The sequence below is a fragment of the Notamacropus eugenii genome, chromosome 1, assembly GCF_028372415.1.
Source record: "Notamacropus eugenii isolate mMacEug1 chromosome 1, mMacEug1.pri_v2, whole genome shotgun sequence".
Lineage (NCBI taxonomy): Eukaryota > Metazoa > Chordata > Mammalia > Diprotodontia > Macropodidae > Notamacropus > Notamacropus eugenii.
The window spans coordinates 368,968,298-368,988,475 of NC_092872.1; the positions used below are offsets into that span (position 1 = coordinate 368,968,298).

Genomic DNA, 20,178 nt, shown 5'->3' on the forward strand with positions numbered 1-20,178 from the left:
AGTCATGGTCTTCTACCCCCAATGACACAGCATACACTCAGTCCTGTTATGAACTTCAGAAATCTTATCTTTTAAAAAATAGCTATTATTTATATAATTCTTTGCAAAGCATGTAAAAATGCTATTAAAATACTATCTTATTTGTTCCTGACAAGAACCCTGTGAAAGAAGTGCTATAATTCATCTCCATTTTACAGATGATGAAGCTGAGACTATGCAAAAGTTTAAGGGACATGCCCAGAGTCATACAGCTAGAAAATTTCTGAGACAGGATTTTATCTCAGGTCTCCCTGAGTCCAATGACCTAGATACAGGTGAATCTCAGAAATAAGTTACTCCTACACAAAACTCCTAAGTGAAATTTGCAAAACTGATCTGCTCTCTCTGTTCAATAACAATTAAGAATAGCATGTTGGTATATTCAAAGTCAGGAAAGGTCTCATATAGACCAAAATATTTATATCAGCACTCTTTTGTAGTACCAAATACCTGGAAACAAAGGAGATGTCCATCAACTAGGCAATATTTAAATAAGTTGTGGTACATGGATGTAATGATGTATTATTTCACCAAAGAACTAGAGACTAAGGGGATGGTCATCAGTTGGGGAATAAATAGCTAAGCAAATTTTGACATATAAGTGTGATAAAATATTACTGCATTTTTTAAAATGATGAAAGGAAAGGATTAAAAGAAACCAGGGAACATCTACAAGAACGAATGCACAGGAAAATAAGCAGAATGAAGAAAAATTTATACAACACTGTAAAGAAAAAAGCTTTGAAAATCTTAAGAACTCTTACTAATGCAACAACCAAGACCCTAAAAGGACATATGATTAAGTATGCTACCCAACTCCTGACAGAGAGGTAATACACTTGAAGTGAAGAATAAGATATGTATATATTTTCAGTCATGACCAGTGTATGGATCTGTTTTATTAACTATGCTCACTTTTCAGTATGGAAGGATTGGGTTGTTGCTGCTGCTGTTGTTTTAAATGGGGGAGAAAGGTGATAGTGATGCCAAAAAAAAAAGGGGAGGTGTCCTTTGAAACTTTGTCTTTTAAATGCACAGAAGAGAACCAAAGAAGTTCAAACAGGAGAGCCTTGAAATTAACATGTTGAATTTATTCTATGCTTTAAAAAAAAAAAAGAAAAGCAATCTGTATGTAACAGAGATCTGCAGTTTCGTATTTTAAAAGATTATTTTTTAAAATATTTTCCTCCCCATCAACCTATGAGGTAGGTGGAGCAACTATTATTATCCTCATTTTACAGGAGAAAAAAAATGAGGCTAAGAGATTAAATGATTTATATTCATGATCATACAGCTATCAAGTATCAAGACTAGGATTCAAACCCAAGCCTTGTTCATTATACCATTATGTTTAAGCAGAGTTATACCCATACAGCATATAGACATATAATATATATAATATAAATATAATATATTATAATAATATAAAATATTATAGTCTTGTGTACGCTTATGAAAGAATCTTCCAACTCCCCAAAAGCTATGATTAACTTGTCCTTTTTCTGCTTATTTAATTCAAATAACATTTATCAAGTCCTAACGAAAGCAGAACACCATACCAGGCACCAGGACAGATGTAAAGTTTGGATAAGATGGTTCCCTACCAAAACTTACAGCTTAGTAAACTGTGTGCTAAATAATGCAAAAAAAAATAAACACATTTTTAAAAACCTCTATTATATAAAACCCATCAGCTGTTGCTGGTCCCAATCTGCAAAGCATGTTTGTCTAATGACTTTGGTATGAGCTGAAGAATCACTCTGAGTTCTCTTACCAGATTCATGATTAAGTCTGTGACTTCCCTGTATCTCACTTGCTTGTTTATGAATGTTTCATTCTCTCCCGCAGCAGATGCTCTCAGACACTAGCTCTGCTCATCAATAAAATCTGAATATTTTCTCCACACATAACTATATCCGACCTGAGCTTTAAGAAAATGGCCAATAAAGTACAAAGCCTAACTCAAAGAAGTGAGCTAGTCCTTGAACATTCTAGTGTTCTAGTACCCAGTTAAACCTAAGATTCTTGTAATAGTGCCAGAAAGCTTCACTGAGGAAGTACTGTGTGGAGAGGGCCATATCACATCCAGTGATACATTTTCAGAGATAAACAATTTGTCTCAGGGTTATGAACTTACCAGCATCTGTTCAAAAAGGCATAACACTTGTTCATCTGAGATGTCCTGAAGCGACTGTGCAGAAGGATCTTCACCATAGAATGCAGATGAATTCCTATGAGCAGAATTGGGCTTTTCTTTTTCTTTCTTTATCCTCATGCTGGTAAATCTCTCCAGCTAAAAAGAGAAATAAAATTGGCAATGATCCAGCTTTACCTATGCACTAAAAACCACATCATGTAGCCAATTATCTAAGGCCTTATGCACCCATGGCTCTGAGGGGTCAGTGACAGGAGACCTCAACCCAATTCCAGGATTTTTCTATTATGAAATGGATCTAACTACTATCAAAGGACTTCATGACAAGCTAACCCCATCACTGCACATTTTGTTCAAAGTTGAGGGTACTATTGAGACTTAACGCCTCTTTTAAAGTAGAATTAATACTTTCTTTACCTTCCACTAAGTTCTAGCTTCAATAGAGCTAAGACCTAATATTCTAACCTATCTGTACTATTATTATATGTTACATATATATATTATAATAATTATACATTATTTCCCTCAAGTACCAGCAAGAGGGGAAACCAGGCCCTTGCAGAACTTCTCTGCCAAATCCAAAGCTATGCAGGACCACAGCCTTTAACTAAAAGGACCAGGAGTATTAACTGACACAAAAATTTGCTTGGTCCTTCAAAGTATTCTTAAATTCCAATCCTTCTAGTATAAAATATCTGAGCAAATTCCATGGAGAAAAGGACTGTCATTTACTTAATTCTGTTTAGCCCACAGCTATATAAGTAAGTGTTATATAAGCAATAAGAACTCAATAGGAAGTTTCAAATGAAGCTCAGCCCTCTCTGCTGGTTGGATGACCTACAAATAATAGTGTGAACTTCAGCCTGAACTCCTTTTCTTGGATGCACATGCACTGTCTTCATTTATATTCCAGAATTAACTGGAATCTAATCTTCAAGTATTCATGGACCATCCCTGGCAGAGAAAAATTATAGTATGTTCACTAACAAGCCCCAAGCACAACTGCCAAAAGAATCATCAATAAGCTGCAGCAGTTACTCCTCATGCAATTGTTAATTATGAATACTTGCAACTATATTTAGGGTCTTAAAACTGGTTAATGCCCATCTTAAACAAGCAGATAGTTCAGAGTTTAAGGATACCATTTTAATCTTGAAGATGATGAACTTTCTATGGGCACCATATATGCCAGAGAAAAAGCACATGCAATTAAAGTCAAACACACAGCAGAGGATAGGGAAAAGCATATGAATAAGTTTGAGAAAGACAATGTCCGTTACGTAGTACTGGAAAGCACGTATACATGGAAATATGATCTAACAAATGGTAATCATCATAGAATAGGAAGTGAACTATGAAAACTACATGCAGAATAAAATCACCTTACCTCATCTGCCATGAGCCGCTTCAAAGTCTATGAAACAGAAGAAAGGAGGAAAAAGAGGGAGACAGTTTAGTGAAATGTAAGAAAACACTATAAGCACAAGATGGATTAGGGAAAGAGAAGAGAAAACAATGGGAAAAGATCTGTTATATCCCCACATCCTCAACTGATTACAAAGAAGAAACTAGCAAACTATCCCCTGGTTGGGGTTAAGACTCAGGATGGCAATGGGGAAGAGAAAGTCTGAAGGAGAGATGCACATACCTTTTTCAGTAAAGAAGCTAAAAGTGAGGCTAGATGATCTACTTCTACAGATCCCCTCTGTTCTCATCTAACCTTAATCCCAACTCCTCTTCTAACAGTAATATATGGTAACAGAGCAAATGCTCCTTGAATTACCACTCTTATAGATACCCTTTTCCCCAAAAGGGAGAGGAAAGCCAGCCTCCTTATAGGTAAGGTATAACAAAGGGAAACAGTAACAAACCTATGCTTGCCATGACTGCCTACCCTCTCTGAATCTTGTTACTCCATCCCAGAGATGTGATCCACAGGAGGGTTTTGAAACCTCACTAACAAGCATTGCTACATGATACCTTTATGTTTCACCTCATATTCCTGAATCAGTAAGAGATGAGTTTAAATTTTGTTCTCAAGGAAAACCTAGGTTCTCAGGCAAAGTGTCTAGATTCTTTTAGTTTGAAGTTACTTACTGCATACTAAAGTAGAAAGATGAACTCTAGAGTAAGAGGACCCGGATTCAAAACCTGCCTCTGATGCTTCCTACCTCTCTGACTTTGTCCAAGTCACAACTTTTCTGAACTTGCTTCCTCATCTGTAAAATGGGAGGATTAGATTAGATAACCTCTGAGATTCCTTCTAGCTCCAGATCCATGATCCTATTCAGAGAACCTTGTTCAATGCCCCGGGATTCTCTGTGGGATTGCCCACCTGGGAAATATCACTGAAAAAGCCTTCTAACCACAAGTCCCTACTAGCAACCACAAAGTCAAGTGGGGTAAACACAACTCTTGGTACCTGAAGTAGGGAGGGTACGGCCAATGCAAATCTACTTTTGATCTTAAAACAGTACTGTTTTCAATGCTCTTCCCTAGAACTCAAAGTCCACTGCCAGAACAGATAATACCTTAAATGGCTGTAATGTATCCCCTAAGTTGGGCTGCTAGACAGTGCAGTAGAGTGCCAGGCCTGGAACCAGAAAGACCCATCTCATGAATTCAAATCCAGCCTCAGACACTAACTAGCTGTATGATTCTGGGAAAGTCACTTAATTCTGTTTGTCTCATCTGTAAAGTGAGCTGGAGAAGGAAATGGAAAACCTCCATTGTCCTGTGTCAGGTTTGTTAAGAAAACTAAACAGGGTCACAAAGAGTCAGACATGATTGAAAAAAAAACTGAACAATGAAAAAATACCACAGGTTGTCCTGATTAAAAGGATCCCTTATGTAGCTGAATTATTCATAGTCATAACTCAAGTAAAGGGAAAGGAACCCAGAACCCCTGAAAGAAAAAGTGAACCATTTATCTTCCATATGCTCTATGGATCATCATCTTCCATATGTATTCTGCACTAAATTCTGCCATTTCTTTCTCTGAAATGATTTTTAGATTCACCCTTTCTTTTCCATTCCAGCTACTATTATCTTTGTCCTGTCTGAATCACTGAAAGAGCTGACCTCTTTGCTCTCCACACTATTTGGAGTATAATACTCCTGAAAGACTACTTTCATTGTGTCAGTCATGCTCTTACTCCAGTAGCTTTGGCTTCCTTCTATTTACTTAGCACATCAAGTCTAAAATGTGGCCTTTCCTCTAGAATCGGTCTTATTCAACACTTAATTTTTTCCACTATTTCTCAATGTATATTTTGCACATTTGAACACATCCCTCCTGGGATTATTTTAATCTTATTTCTCACTCGAGACCTAATTCAAGTCCTTCCTTTATCTGTTCTGAAAATACTCTCACCAACACATAACTGTTTCTTCTCTATTTACTTATACTCAGTAACAAAATTCAACACTTAATCATTCTCTAGTCATTAAATTCCTAGAGTTTCAGTTTCCTCATCTGTAAAATGAGGTTGGACTAGAGAAACTCTGAGGTCCCTTGCAGCCTAAAGCCAATTATTTTCTATGTTAGTTCTGTCTTCCCAACTAGATTTTAAATGCATTAAGACAGAAATAGTATCTTATGCCTCTTCTCTATCTCCCACAGTACCTAAAGGTGCTAGATAGTGAAAGAAGCCTAGAATCAGACAATATTTTTAAGTCGGAAGGGAACAGTAAAAGCATGTAGTCCAAGTCCTTCAACTTTGCAATTAAAAACAAACAAGGCATAATGTTAAGGTTTAAGCAATTTGCTCTAAGTCATATAGCTGGGTAGATGGCAGAACTAGGTCTAACATTTAGGTCTCCACATTCTTAATCTAGTATTATCTCCACTACTTATGAATTTTCATGAATTCTTGCCTCTGGGTTTGTAACAAAGTATCTTCTCCAAAACTGTAAGTATTCTATTTTCACTAGTTTTAAGCACGCGCGCGCGCGCGCGCGCGCACACACACACATATATACTCTCTCTCTCTCTCTCTCTCTCTTTCTCTCTCTCATTTCATTAATGAATGAAAGGCTGTTTATATCTGTCATAATCCTAACACTCCAGCAGAGGGCAGAGACAAACTACAAACAAAGTAGCAGGTAAAAATCACATTTTCAAGAACTTGACAGGATAACAACACAATCTGTCAAATTAGATTTGAATGGAACCCAACATAGTGAAGTGTGGGGTATTGCTTACTTGTTATTTGGAAAATTTTAAAGCTTCCAAGTTAAAAAGCTTTAAACACATTGTATTTTCAAATACAGATTCCTTTCGGGATTCTTTGTTATATTAATGAACTTTTTTTGGTAGGTTCCCCAGAATCTTGAAAAAAGTGGTCCTACGGAACATGAAAGAGCAGATAATAGTAAACTAACTCTTAACCCTATCTATGTCTAAAATGTCCTCCTATCTTCTACACCAAGCCTCATCTCTATCCCACCTACTATCAGCAGAGGAGCTTGTCTCACAGTTTACTGAGAAAATAGAGACTGAGCTTCTTCCGCTCCCCTATTGAGTATCTAAAAAGTCCTTTGCAGCATTACTCATTCTCCCCTCCCTTGTTCTAGTTTCTGATGAACTGGTGATCTTTCTTCCCCCTTCATTCCTCTACATATGTGTGTATGTTCTTGATTCTAACCCTTTCACCCAATTGTTTATTGTTGTCTCAATTATTACCTATCTTCAACCCTCAATCTTTCCCTATCTACTGATTCCCTTCCTGCTGTCTATAAATATGCCTAGATTTCCTTCATTCTTCAAAACAAACTCAATTCCTTCTTGACTCATCACCTTCAAAATATTATCTAATAGCTCTCCTCCTTTTCAAACTCCTAAAAAAAATCCATACGCATATATTGCCTTCACTTCCTCTCCTCTCTCAGTTTTCAATCCCTTGAAATCTGGAAACGGTTCTTTCCAAAACTACCAATAAACTCTTAACCTACTCATTTTGACAGCCAGTCTTTTCTCATTTCTCAACCACAAGACTGTGAGATCCTCCAACAGACTTCAAACACCCTGAAAGCAGGAACTGTCTTTTGACTTTTTTTTTGTATCCTCAGGAATTAACCACGTCTCTAACATGGTGGGTTACTTAAGAAATATTTATTAACTATTTACTGACTCATCCTTCTCGATCTTTCTGCAGCATTTAACATTACTACTTCTCGTCTTGCATACTTCTTCTAGGGTTTTTATGACACTATTCCTTGGTCTTTCTCCTACCTATCTGACCCCTCCTTCTCAGTCTCCTTTAGTGGATCACCATCCATGTACTTTACTTTTGATATCGCCCACAGCTCAGTCCTGGATCCTCTTCTTTCTCTCTATACGTTCTCTTTGTGATTGCATCAGTTTCCATGGATTTAATTATTATCTCTAGGTAGAAGATTTTGTCTTAATCTCTTTACTGACCTTCATTCTCATATCTCCAACTGTTTATTGGACACTTCCAACTGTACATCATAATAGGCACTTCAATATACTCAAAACAGAATTTCTTATCTTATTCCTCTTCCCCATACCAACTCTTCCTAACTTTTCTCCGTCTGCTGATGGCACTACCAACCTCCCAGTCATTCAGGTTCACAGTCTGTGTCACTCTTAACTCTTCATTTTCCTTCCTCCCTCATATCAAAAGGTCTTGCCCCTTCTACTTCCACAACATGTCTTACAAATATTCTTTCTTTCTACTTGCCTCTACTTTAATTCCGGCCTTGATCACTTCTGCCTGGACTGCTTCAAGAGCCTTTTAATTATGCTTTGTATCTTATGTCTCTCTCCTCACAAAATTCAACTTCCATACAACTGTTTAACTAATATTCCTAAATCACAGATCTGACTATATCATTCCTCCTCTCCAGAAGCTTCAGTAGCTTCTATTGTCCCTGAGATAAAATATAAATTCCTCTGTTTGGCATCTAACGTCCTTTACGATCTGACTCTAGTCTACTTTTTCAAGTTTACTACACATTTCTCCCCTTAGGCGGTCTTGGTTAGAGCCAAAATGGTCTACTTGCTATTCTCCTCCCACACCTGACTTCCATTTCTTTGGTTCAGGTTAGCTCCCACTTCCACTTCTCAAAATCCCTAACTTCATGCCAATTCTTACAGGAGACCTTTCCTGTTCTCTCCAGTTGTTAGTACCTTCCCTTCCAGCCAAGATGACTATTTATATATTTTGTAATCATTCATCTGTATACATATTGTCCCTCTTCCCACCTTCACCATACCCCCTTCTCCCCCACCAAAAAAGATAATGGTGTTAATTCCTTTAAGGACAAGAATTGTCTCAATTTTTTTCTGTCTTTGATATCCCTAGGGCCTACCATAGTGCCTTGTGAACAGTAAGCACTTAATAACCTGATGAGTCAATAAATTAGTATTTCCTTTGAAGCTCTTGTTTTCAATGACAACAACTCCCCTCTGCATTCATCCCACTGACACCCTTCCCTCCTGGTGCTGTCCCAAATCCTTCCAATCTACTTCTTTTGACCTGGTTTGGCTGAACTATTTTACCTCTCCTATCTCCTCTACTCTGCATATCACTACTTCCTAGCATACAAATATACTTACTGAAGAAAAACACTGAATTACAAGAATCAAATCTTTTAAAGACATCTACTCTACAAGACTTTTCTATATAAAATTTCAGAAGCCAGAAAAACTAAAGGTTATTACCTGGGACATGGAAATAGTTTCGTTTAACTGACTAGAATGTTAAAGTGGTAAGATTTTACCTGGAACAAAGATAGAAATTCCTTAAATTCAACAAATTTTATAAAATCAACACAGCACTCAGAGATGTACCAGATTTAGAGTCCACAGTACCACACAGATATCTGGGTACTGTGTATTTCTGATCACGGCTATATGCCAGGATCATCAGCCACCTTGACAGAAAGTTATCCCTACATTCTCTTCAGGGTAAAGAGTAATAAGTTCAGGGTTCTGAGTCAGTTACCACATGACAATTTTGCAATGCAAACAATAATATCTGCAGTTTGGGTGGCAAAAGGAATCTTATAATTAATTAAAGTATGTATCCTAACTCATTCCTTCATGACAGTTTCCCTAGGAAGCAAAGATACATCATGATACCAAAAACAGGTTTCTGTGTAAAGTCAAACAAACTGAACTAAATAACTTGAGGATAGTATCTTCCTTCAAGAACAGGGAGTTTCTTTAGTCACAGTGTATTACTAGAACTCTAACATGAGAGGATTACCAAATCACGGTCAGAGGTTATGATGTACATCATATTTCCATTCTTCATTACTGTATTTCATGAGAACAATTAAGTACTTTACATTAAATGTCAGATTTAAGATACACAGGGAATTAAATAAATAAGACAAATAAAAAGATATATAGGGAATTAACACAAATAAATAAGACCAAGAAACATTCACTTGAAAAGATGTCAAAAGATATGAACAGTTCTCAGAAGAAACACAAATTATCAACAACCATATTAAAAAATTGCTCCATAGCACTAATAAGAGAAAAACAAATTTTTAAAAATCTAAAGTTTTCCCAGACTAGTAAAAATGATTTTTTAAAAAGTCAGAGTGATGTTTAATATCAGAGAGATTAATAGTAGGACAGAACTATCACCACTAGTAGAGCTGTGAGTTGGTCCAGTGCTTAGAAAAGAATTGAGAATTACATAGGAAAAGTCATTCAATTCTTCTTAGTGTGTATGTAGCCAAAGGAAATCAATCACAGTAAGTTCTGGGGGAAAAAAAAATCCTTGGAAATACATGGTGAAGAAGCTAAACAAATTATAGTATGTAAATGTAACTTATTTTTAAAAATTCAAATAATTTATTTTCTTTCCTTTCCATCATTATCCCAATTTAAAAGAAAAAAAACAAATACAAAACCCCCGCAACAAATATGCATAGTAAAAAATATTTCCACATTCAATATGTTCAAAACATAAGTATCATTCTATATATTAAATATATCACTTTTTTGGTCAGAATGTGGGTAGGAGAGATCATCAGTCCTCTGGAATCACAGTTGGCCATTTCTGAGATTTTAAGTCTCTCATAGTTGTGTATCTTTACGATACTGTTACTATATAAACTGTTCTAATTAGTAACAACATATCATGGCAATGTAAGAAACAAATATGAGGAATTCAGAGTAAATTGAGATTTATATGAACTGACAAGGCTAAAATGTCACAACAGTTCAATGGCCAATCTTGACAACAGAGGATTAATGATAAAATAACACTCTCTGGTCCGTGGAGAGGTAGCAGATTAAAGGTGAGGAATGAGGCATATGATGTCCAATATGATCAATGGGTCAGTTTGCTTGCTTAACTATACTTTGTTACAAGGGAGAGTTTTACGGTGAGGCAAGGGGGTACTAGGAAATGAAAGCAACCTAAAAAGCACCAATAAAACTTTTTTAAAAAAGAAATTGTGGAGTCAAGTCAACAAGCATTTATTAAGCATCTTACTACGTGCCAGGCACTGTGCTAAAACCTGAGCTCACAATCAAATGGGAGAGACAACATGCAAACAGTCATGTACAAACAAGATACATACTAGATAAACTGGAAATAATTACAGAGGGAAGACACTAGCATTATGGGAACTGGGACAGGCTTTTTGCAGAAGGCAGGATTTTAGCTGAGACTTGAAAGAAGCCAGGGAAGCCAGGAGGAAGAGATAAGAGAACCTTCTAGGCATGGGTGAAATGAAAGTTCAGGGAGTTGGGAGATGGAGTGTCTCTTGGGGGGAATAGCAAAGATTGAAGAGTATATGGGAAGAGTAAGTAGTACGAAAAGACTGAGAAAATAAAAGGGGAGCAGGTTTTAAAAGCCAAACATAGGATTTCATATTTGATGCTGAAGGAAAAAGGGGGCCACTGGAGTTTACTGAGTAAGGGGAAAACCTAATCAGACATTAGCATCTTGACCAGCCTCCACAGAGGTTACAGGCATATACTCTGCCCTCCAAGTCTACACCTTAAGAATGGATGGATGGATGGAACTAGCCTCTAAACTGTGAGTGACTGAAGCCATGGATTGTTAGAATGGTGATTCTTGGTTTTAGTCCTAGTCCCTTTGACTTCTGGAATCTCATATTCCACGCCCTTCGATCTCTTAACGTAGAAGCTGCTAGATCTTGTGTTATCCTGATTGTACTTTCACAATACTTGAATTGCTTCTTTCTAGCTGCTTGTAGTATTTTCTCCTTGACCAGGGAACTATGGAATTTGGCCACAATGTTCCTAGGAGTTTCTCTTTTTGGATCTCTTTCAGAAGGTGATCGGTGGATTCCTTGAATACTTATTTTGCCCTCTGGTTCTAGAATATCAGGGCAGTTTTCCTTGATAATTTCATGAAAGATGATGTCTAGGCTCTTTTTTTGATCATGGCTTTCAGGTAGTCCCATAATTTTTAAATTGTCTCTCCTGGATCTATTTTCCAGGTCAGTTGTTTTTCCAATGAGATATTTCACATTAACTTCCATTTTTTCATTCTTTTGGTTTTGTTTTGTGATTTCTTGGTTTCTCATAAAGTCATTAGCCTCCATCTGTTCCATTCTAATTTTGAAAGAACTATTTTCTTCAGTGAGCTTTTGAACCTCCCTTTCCATTTGGTTAATTCTGCTTTTGAAAGCATTCTTCTCCTCATTGGCTTTTTGAACCTCTTTTGCCAATTGAGTTAGCCTGTTTTTCAAGGTGTTATTTTCTTCGGCATTTTTTTGGGTCTCCTTTAGCAAGGTATTGACCTGCTTTTCATGCTTTTCTTGCATCTCTCTCATTTCTCTTCCCAGTTTTTCCTCCACCTCTCTAACTTGATTTTCAAAATCCTTTTGGAGCTCTTCCATGGCCTGAGCCCATTGAATATTTATTTTGGATGTTTGGGATACAGAAGCCTTGATTTCTATGTCTTTCCCTGATGGTAAGCATTGTTCTTCCTCATCAGAAAGGAAGAGAGGAGATATCTGTTCACCAAGAAAGTAACCTTCTATGGTCTTATTTTTTTTCCCCCCTTTTCTGGGCATTTTCCCAGCCAGTTACTTGACTTCTGAGTGTCCTCTCCACACCTACCTCACCTCCAGATCTGCCCAGCTAGTGCTTGGGATTCAAATGATGCTTCCCAGCCTCAGGGCTTTCAGTAGGGGCGGGGCTGCTATTCAGTGTGAGATTAAGTTCAGCTGCTCAGGTGGGGGCAGAGCCACCACACAGGGCTCAGTTCCCTCAGGGGGTTTATGTGGAGACCTTCAAAAATGGATCCAAGCTCCTGCCTGCTTTGGGAGCCCCCATTCGCTGCTGCCTCAGCTGCTGCCTCCTGAGGGGGCCTGAGTTATGGGGGCACCCCGCTCCCCCTCTCAGCCAGACAAAGAGACTCTCTCACTGACCTTTGGTGCCTGTGGGTGGAGGGACCTGCATGGCCGCTGGAGATTTTGTCCCTGAAGCCTGCTTGGATCTGCTCCTCTTGGTGCCACACAGCCAAGGCAGGGCTGGGTGTGCGATGGACCTTTCGTGTCAGTTTTTCAGGTCTCCCTGGAACAGAAATCTCCTCCACTCCATTCTGTGGTTTCTGTTGCTCCCAAATTTGTTGGGAGTTCTTCTTTACAGGTATTTTATGGGCTGTGGGTTCAGAGCTAGCATATGTGTATCTTTCTACTCCGCCATCTTGGCTCCTCCCCCCAGATTGTTAGAATGGCAGGAGATTTGATTGATCACTTTTGGCTACGACATATTGGCAGAAATCTCAGCTCCCAGATCAGGGTCCCCTGGAAAGTAGGGAAGTTTCAACAAATCTAAATAGTAAAATCATTACACATATCAAAATGAAAATCATAAATCCTATGACAACAGTTTATTCATTAATGTTAAGGTTCAGACTGGCCGACACTAGAGAAGTATTCCAAGGTTCAAACTACATAATGACCTCTTCTGAGGCACCTAGAGAAGTTGGCTACCTCAGAACTACAAAGTTAAAGGACACTATCGCTTGCTCAGTCCTTCATAACACTGCTGCTGGAAGAAGCAAAAATTTCCAGTATTTGTGACTTCATATCTTCTTGTACAGCTTCTACTTTTAGTGCAACTCATTAACATATTCAACAGAAACCCCTTTCCTGACATCCATGTCGATTCATGGAAAACCCAATTCAGTTTGAAGGAAATGCAAAACTCTAGAAAAATGGAAGCATGAACTTCATGCTGAAATAAACAAAAGGAATACCACCACTTTTGACTTCCCAATAAACTTGGATTTTTATTTGATCCTCTTTGTGCCTCTTGTTTCCTAACCAATACATGCCAACTAACACTCACTAAATATATAACTCCTAGAATTGCTGAGGGTTTCAGCAAAATGGACTGGAGCTTCTGGTAGTAGATCATCCTATGAATGGAAATCATGTTAACCCCAAAGATTCCTGATAGAATGTACCTTGTGTTTGAATCAGTTAGTTGGTTAGAGCTTGATATTAATAAGCCATAATAGGTCTCACACAGAAAATCTGTTCCATACCCACAGACTACATCTCTAATCCTGGCCAACAGAATTACAGTTAGAAGACAGCTCTGAAGTCTTCAAGTCCAAACTATATCCAAAAAAAGAATACACACAGCAACATACCAACAAGAGCAATCCAACTATTTCTTAAAGACCTCTAATGAGAAAGAAAACCCCACCATCTTCTAAATTGACTCATTCTTCTCTAGCACAACTAATTTTTAGGAAGCCTAAATTTGTCTTCCTGCAACTTTCATCTATTGTAATTGGTTCTGCCCTAAGGTCCCACAAAGTAAGTCTAATTTCTCTTCAATATGACAACCATTCAAATACTTGAAAATTGCTATAACACCCATAAATACCAACCACTACTCCCACAGAAGACTACAATACTCAGGAAAAACCAACCACCACTGGAGGAAAAGCACAAATCAGCTTTGTAGACCCAAGGATAGTGTGCTCGTTCATATAACTTGAGCAAACTTGGAGAAGCCTGTGACAATGTAGTTTAATCCTTAGGAATAACTCTGTCCGCTGAACCTTTAGAAACAAACTCCCTTCCTATGAGTGAATAGCAAGGAGAAGGAGACAAGTGAGTTTCAACTCCAACCCACACAGATGCATCTGCCAGCTATCCTTACAGGCATTATCCAATTATGGAATGGCATTCAAGTTAGGGAAGATAACAATAAACCTGCAGAAAGGGCTTAGCCCACACTCAGTTAAGATAGAAAGCAAATGCCACTTACAGCCAACAATTTGTTTCTACTCCTAACCTCATAGTCAGGGAGGAATGAATGCAGAGCCCCTCCATCTGAGAGTCGTCAGTCCATCTTTTACATTTTTTTTTAACTCTTACTACAGTATTAATACTTTATTTCCTGGCAATGATATATATGCAACAGGTTTCAATTCAATTATTATATGCTTTGCCATAAAATTTGCCCCATTCTCCCTACTGGATGGAGATAGGTAATCCATTTGTCCTCCTTCCACTTTCCAGTTTCTCAACCTTTATTTTATACTATTTTATCCCATAATACTGGTGTAAAGAAGAAACAGCCATAAAGTATTTTACAATACCAGCATCAGCAAAGTGTCATGCATATAATGAAATTCAATGGGTTAATCTCAGTGCTTCAGTTACCTTGTGCTATATATAAGACAAAGGCTAACTATAAATACAAAAGGTAAACTTTTTACTTCCAATAAAAGAAAAAAGAAGTAAAGATCACCTCAGGAGGAAAATCTAGTTATAATAACTACAAATTACAGTGAGATAATGGACTAGATTCCCATCTCATTATTTGTCAGTGGTGACAGCCTAACTAGGAGTCATACATTCAGTTCATTTGAGTACAAGAGCAACAAAGGATATGCAAAATGGACTGTATACAGAGTTGAGAAAACTTAAAAAATTTTTTCAGTTTAAGGAAGTAAAATTAAAGAAGGGAAAGGTCAAGGTGCTAAAAACAAAAGCAGAGACAGCAATCGCCTTTCCACAAGGAAGTATGACCATTAAGGGTCCAGCTCTGGCTGCTGAGCTGCACTTTTCCAAAGTTCTTCCCTCTCCAGGGTCATGTCAGTCATAAACATCAGTGTATGTTTTCTAATTCAACAAACATTAATTAACTGTCAGTCACATGCAAAGCACTGGATTTTACACAGTGTAAAAGCCAGGCTGAGATACAACCATCCAGAGTCCTACTCCTCATGAAGTGACCAAAGAAAAAGGCTCTCGCAGCCCACCCTCACCACATCCCATTCTAGAACCAAGAATTTTCCTTTAAAACTTCCTAAGAAATTTTAACAATCTTCAGGAAGTATCTGGTAACTAGATTAAAAACAGGAATGCTATTAAAAGACTATTAAATAATTTTATCCTGCTCTCTACTTTAAGCTACTTGTAAATCTAAAGTTAAAAGGGAACAATTTTCCCAAATCTGTTTGAAAATATTGCTTTGCATATGGTGGTTGCCTATATACCTCAAAGAAAGAAGGGTCACAGGAGGAGAAAAATATCCATATCAGCACTTTTTACCAAAAAAAACCCTGAAAATAAAGTGGGTGCCCACATATTAGGGAAAAGCTGAATAAACTGTGGCACATTAATAATAAAATATCATTTTACCATATGAAAAACAAGTGTGAAGAATTATGGGAAGTATGAAAAGACATGTATGAAGTTATAAGACTGAAATAAGCAAAATCAAGAGAACTATACACCAAAAGACAGGCAAACTGATTAATTGTAGTGACTAACTGGCCTTGGTGAACAGATGATGAAACATACTTGCCTCCCCTTGGTACAGAGATGAGGGACTGACTACAAATGCAGAATGTTGCATGTTTTTGTGTGTGTGTGTATGTGTGTGTGTGTGTGTGTGTGTGTGTGTGTATGTGGTGTGTGAGAGACAGAGAGAGAGAGAAGATCCAGAAGAAGGGACTATATCAGAAAATGATATAAATACAAAAGCAGTTGCTAAATGAATGAGTTTATCCTTGAATAAGCCTTATTCTTCCTTTTGTGATTAAATGAGAGAAAACCTATTTTATATATCAAAATTTAAAAAATCTGTCCTAGCAGGCTCGCCCAAAATATTCCAAACTTGATGAAATCCCAAGTCTCCTGAGATGTGAAAGACAAAGTAGTTCTTTGCCTTCTGTTCTGCTTTTCCTGTAGCCTCAGGACCAGGATCCCAGATAGCTGATAGCGCAAAAGGAAGAAGTCCACTCAGGTTTCACTATTCCGGCACAAGGAACAGGTGGAATCTAAGCCAGGAACATTTCATTCCCACTACAGGTCCACCAGAACAAGGTGCCAGGACCTTTTACCACAACATGCTCAGGTGTTGAGAAAATAAGTTGCCAATATAGGAGAACCTAATTCAGAAAGCATTTTGCTATCAAGTATCACAAGGTGTTTCCCTCCCATTTCATTTACTGGCAAAAGTGGAGGGACTAGCCTACAAATACATTCTGGCATCATTTAAAAAAAGGGCAAAATTCTCTTCCCTCCAAATTCTTTAGGAGTCATGTTCTATTCAAACCAACTACCTCATTCAGTTACTATTTCTTTTATGAGGTCTCTCTTTTCACTGCCTTAGCTTAGAAAAACTGGGATCACTACTTTGGAAAAGGGGTGTTGGTCCACTCATTTGGAAATACAGTCAGTGACTCAGGAATGCTGTTTCTCAATCTCTATAGCAACTGTCTTATCCTCTCATGTTGTGATGTAAGCTGCAGGCCTGACTGCCCTTACTGAAGGGTGAGCACTTGTGACACACCCAGGGCCTGGCAGACAGGAAGTTCCTGCAGCTGCTATTGCTTCTTCATGAAGCCAGGAAGCACTAGGACACCCTGCTCCTTGTCAGGACTCAACTCTAGCACAATTTTAAAACCTGCCCACATCAATCTCTTATTTTTTAAGTGAAGATCCTTTTCCATTTTTCTATGAGACAAACTCTTAGAAACTTACAACTCAGCATCCTGTCTACTGGAACTAACAACATGGCTAGTCAAAATTATAATACTTCTTAACAAGCCCAACTAAACATTCTGAAAAGTATTATAAAGTAACTATTGTGACAAAAAACGACTGACCCTGTATACAGTCAAATGAAGGTTTTATTGGGAGGACATTCAGATGGGAAACACACAGAAAGATTAATGACCCAGCATTGTGTTATAAGTGAGAGTTATAATGCGGTCTATCTGGTACTTTCAGTAACTAAACATCCTTGAATTGGGTTGAACACAAACCAGTACTATACAGACTTCTAAGCTATGGTAGATCATGCGCCAAAGAGCCTCTAGTTTATCAAACTAGCCACGGATTCCTAAAGATGCCCAAGGGAAAGACCAGGCTGACTCACTGAAGTACTGAGCTCTCCAACTCTGAACTGTTCAACAGAGACTAACAGAGATGCTATATAGGTGCTTCCTATTCATAGTGACAGGCTGAACTTTATTATAAAACCTGTCAGGATCTTCTAACTCTTATATTCTGTAACCACATCTCCAGCTTTTCCTTTTTGGCTCTACTAACATCAAGTACACATGAGCAGATAGAAAATAATATTAAATTATTAATATTCCATTGGAATATCCCAATTCCCCTCACCAAAATGTTAACTCTCAATAGTTTCAACCTGTAGTTTCTGAAAACATTATCTGAGTATTAGAAGAAACAAGAGACGTTAGATATACCTAGAGAAATCTTCCAAGGGGGCTCCTGGAGAATTTTGGCAATGATCTACAGGAAAATAGAAAATTTGGACCACAGAATGATATGCATGTAAACTAATACTCCTCTTTCTGATACCAGCCTAATGTCTGCTTCTTGCTTGATAGTCATATCCTACAGAGGCTTTTCACCACTTCTTCTTGCGGTTTCAATCACAGGAAACAGACGTCACCCATGAGCCTAGAAGTAACTAACGAAATAAGCCATGGCGGATGCAAAGAGCTGCCAACTAAAGCCAACTCCCACTTTCTCTAAATAGTAGAGCTAAGAAATCACTAGGGACCTCCTTACTGAGGGAATCCTTCAAAGCCTACTTAAGCTAAAAATTCTGCATACCTTTTTCTGTTGGATGAAAGAGTTTTAGCATCCTAATTTTAAGTTCTTTATATTAAATAGCCAGAAGAACGTCCAAGGATGGATGGTTCTTTCTCTATGGCTGAGTTAAGACCCTTTGTATTGGGGGAGTTATTACCTTACTCCCTGCCTGGTCCCACCTTTTCCCCAAATCTCTTAACACTAGAAGGACTAGGCACATCAACTGATGCAATAATATTAAAATTTTACTTTGAAATAAAGATTTTTATTCTATCTCTATCTTCTTTATCTTTCAGATATCTATATGCATATATCTATATAGAGGTATATATAAATATATGCATCAACTGACAAAGTTTGGTCCTTTGAGGATCAAACTAGAGGTAACAACATGGGACCAGGAAATAAATTCTAGGCTTGGCTCAGTCACTGATGATATGTGACCTTCCTCTCTCTGAAAGGCAAGTCAGTTCCTCTCTCTGAGCCTCAGTTTCCTTATTTATAGTATAAGGGAATTCAGCTAGGTGATCCCTGAAGTAGAAAGAAGGCTCTTCAGGTTTCTACTCCTAATAATTGTGCCTATTATAGGATCAAGATTAGACTGCAGAGGTAAGTATTCATTTCTCTAAATCTGAAATACCACTGAAATAACTGAAGAACACATAGATGGAAGGATACAAATTCATGAAGAGAGAAAATTAAATAGACTTATTATCTCCACTTTGACAGCAGATATGTTTCCCTGGAATTCTAACTCTAACATAAATATATTCACATCCTCAGACTTCTTTCTACCTTTCTAAGAGCAGAAAATCACTATCATACATTCCAATCTGGCAGACCAAAATGAAAGATACATGTTTTAAAGAAGAGAAATAGACTCACTACCAATGTTCTTTTACCCTTGCTTTCTATTAGTAAGAAGGTTCAAGTATTTCTCAGTTAAATCAGGAACTTCTATCAATTGATTTTATCTCACCTATATAACCCTGAAGGGAAAGAAAAGTAGTCCATTTTGTCTGAAATGGAGAGTGCTAGAATTCAAGTCACAGAATATTTATTAAGCTCCTACAGTGTGCAGACCACAGTCCTAGGCGATGAGTGAGCAGCAAAGTTTAGATAAGATAGATAAGTCCCTGCCCTGCTGCGTACGGCCTGTACAGACGAATAAGACCCATAAACAAATAATTATAGTGCAGACTAGAAAATAATGTAGTATACTGAAAAAGAGGCCTAAATGTAGAGTTAGGAGGCTGAGGCTCTAAATAAATCCCATACCCTTTTTGGGTTTCAGTTTCCTTTCCTCTAAAGCAGTCCTATCTTTGAGATCCTTCCAGTTCTAAAATGATTCTAAAAACTTATCTCCCTTAAAATCTTAGTTCACTTACTACCATACATTACCTCTTTCCTTCTCTGACCTATAGCATTTGTAGTCAGTACCAAACAACCGTATTTCATGAAGTGATCCTGCCTCATATTATTCTCTGTTTCTTGACTAGTAGCTCCTTGAAGGCAGAGACCAAAACAGCAGCACCTGGAGCAGCAGCATTACTATAAAATACTTTTGGATATTGACTGAATTAACATAATGGAAGTCACCTGCCTTACTGATAGTCAGTCAATGATAGGTGAATAATAAAAATGACAAGGCATATTGAATTGAGAAGCACAGGAAAAACTTCAATTTCTGTCTTGATCAACATCACTATTCTACTAGATCCAGATCAAGAAGAAAACGCTCATTTTTATAAGATTTCTTACAGAAATCACTTAATGACTAACAATTATGAGCCAATAATTACCAAATCTGAAGACCATATTTTAGAAGTCCAGAGAGTTCAGAGACATTCAAAAAGGGACCTAGGGTTATTGGTCATTATCCACCTCTGTAGTCCCTCAGAAAAGATCTGAGGCTCCAACCA

At 37.7% G+C, this 20,178-nt stretch overlaps 1 protein-coding gene across 1 annotated transcript in view; it reads right to left on the reverse strand.

Annotated features, from left to right (window-relative positions):
• DIAPH1 (diaphanous related formin 1) overlaps positions 1-20,178 on the reverse strand; it is an 83,017-nt gene that overhangs the window by 55,324 nt on the left and 7,515 nt on the right. Inside the window, exons 2-3 of the mRNA XM_072630611.1 lie at positions 3,582-3,608; positions 2,177-2,332 (exon numbers count right to left, since the gene is read on the reverse strand). Coding sequence (XP_072486712.1) covers positions 2,177-2,332; positions 3,582-3,608 — 183 coding nt within the window. The remainder of the gene's footprint in view (positions 1-2,176; positions 2,333-3,581; positions 3,609-20,178) is intronic.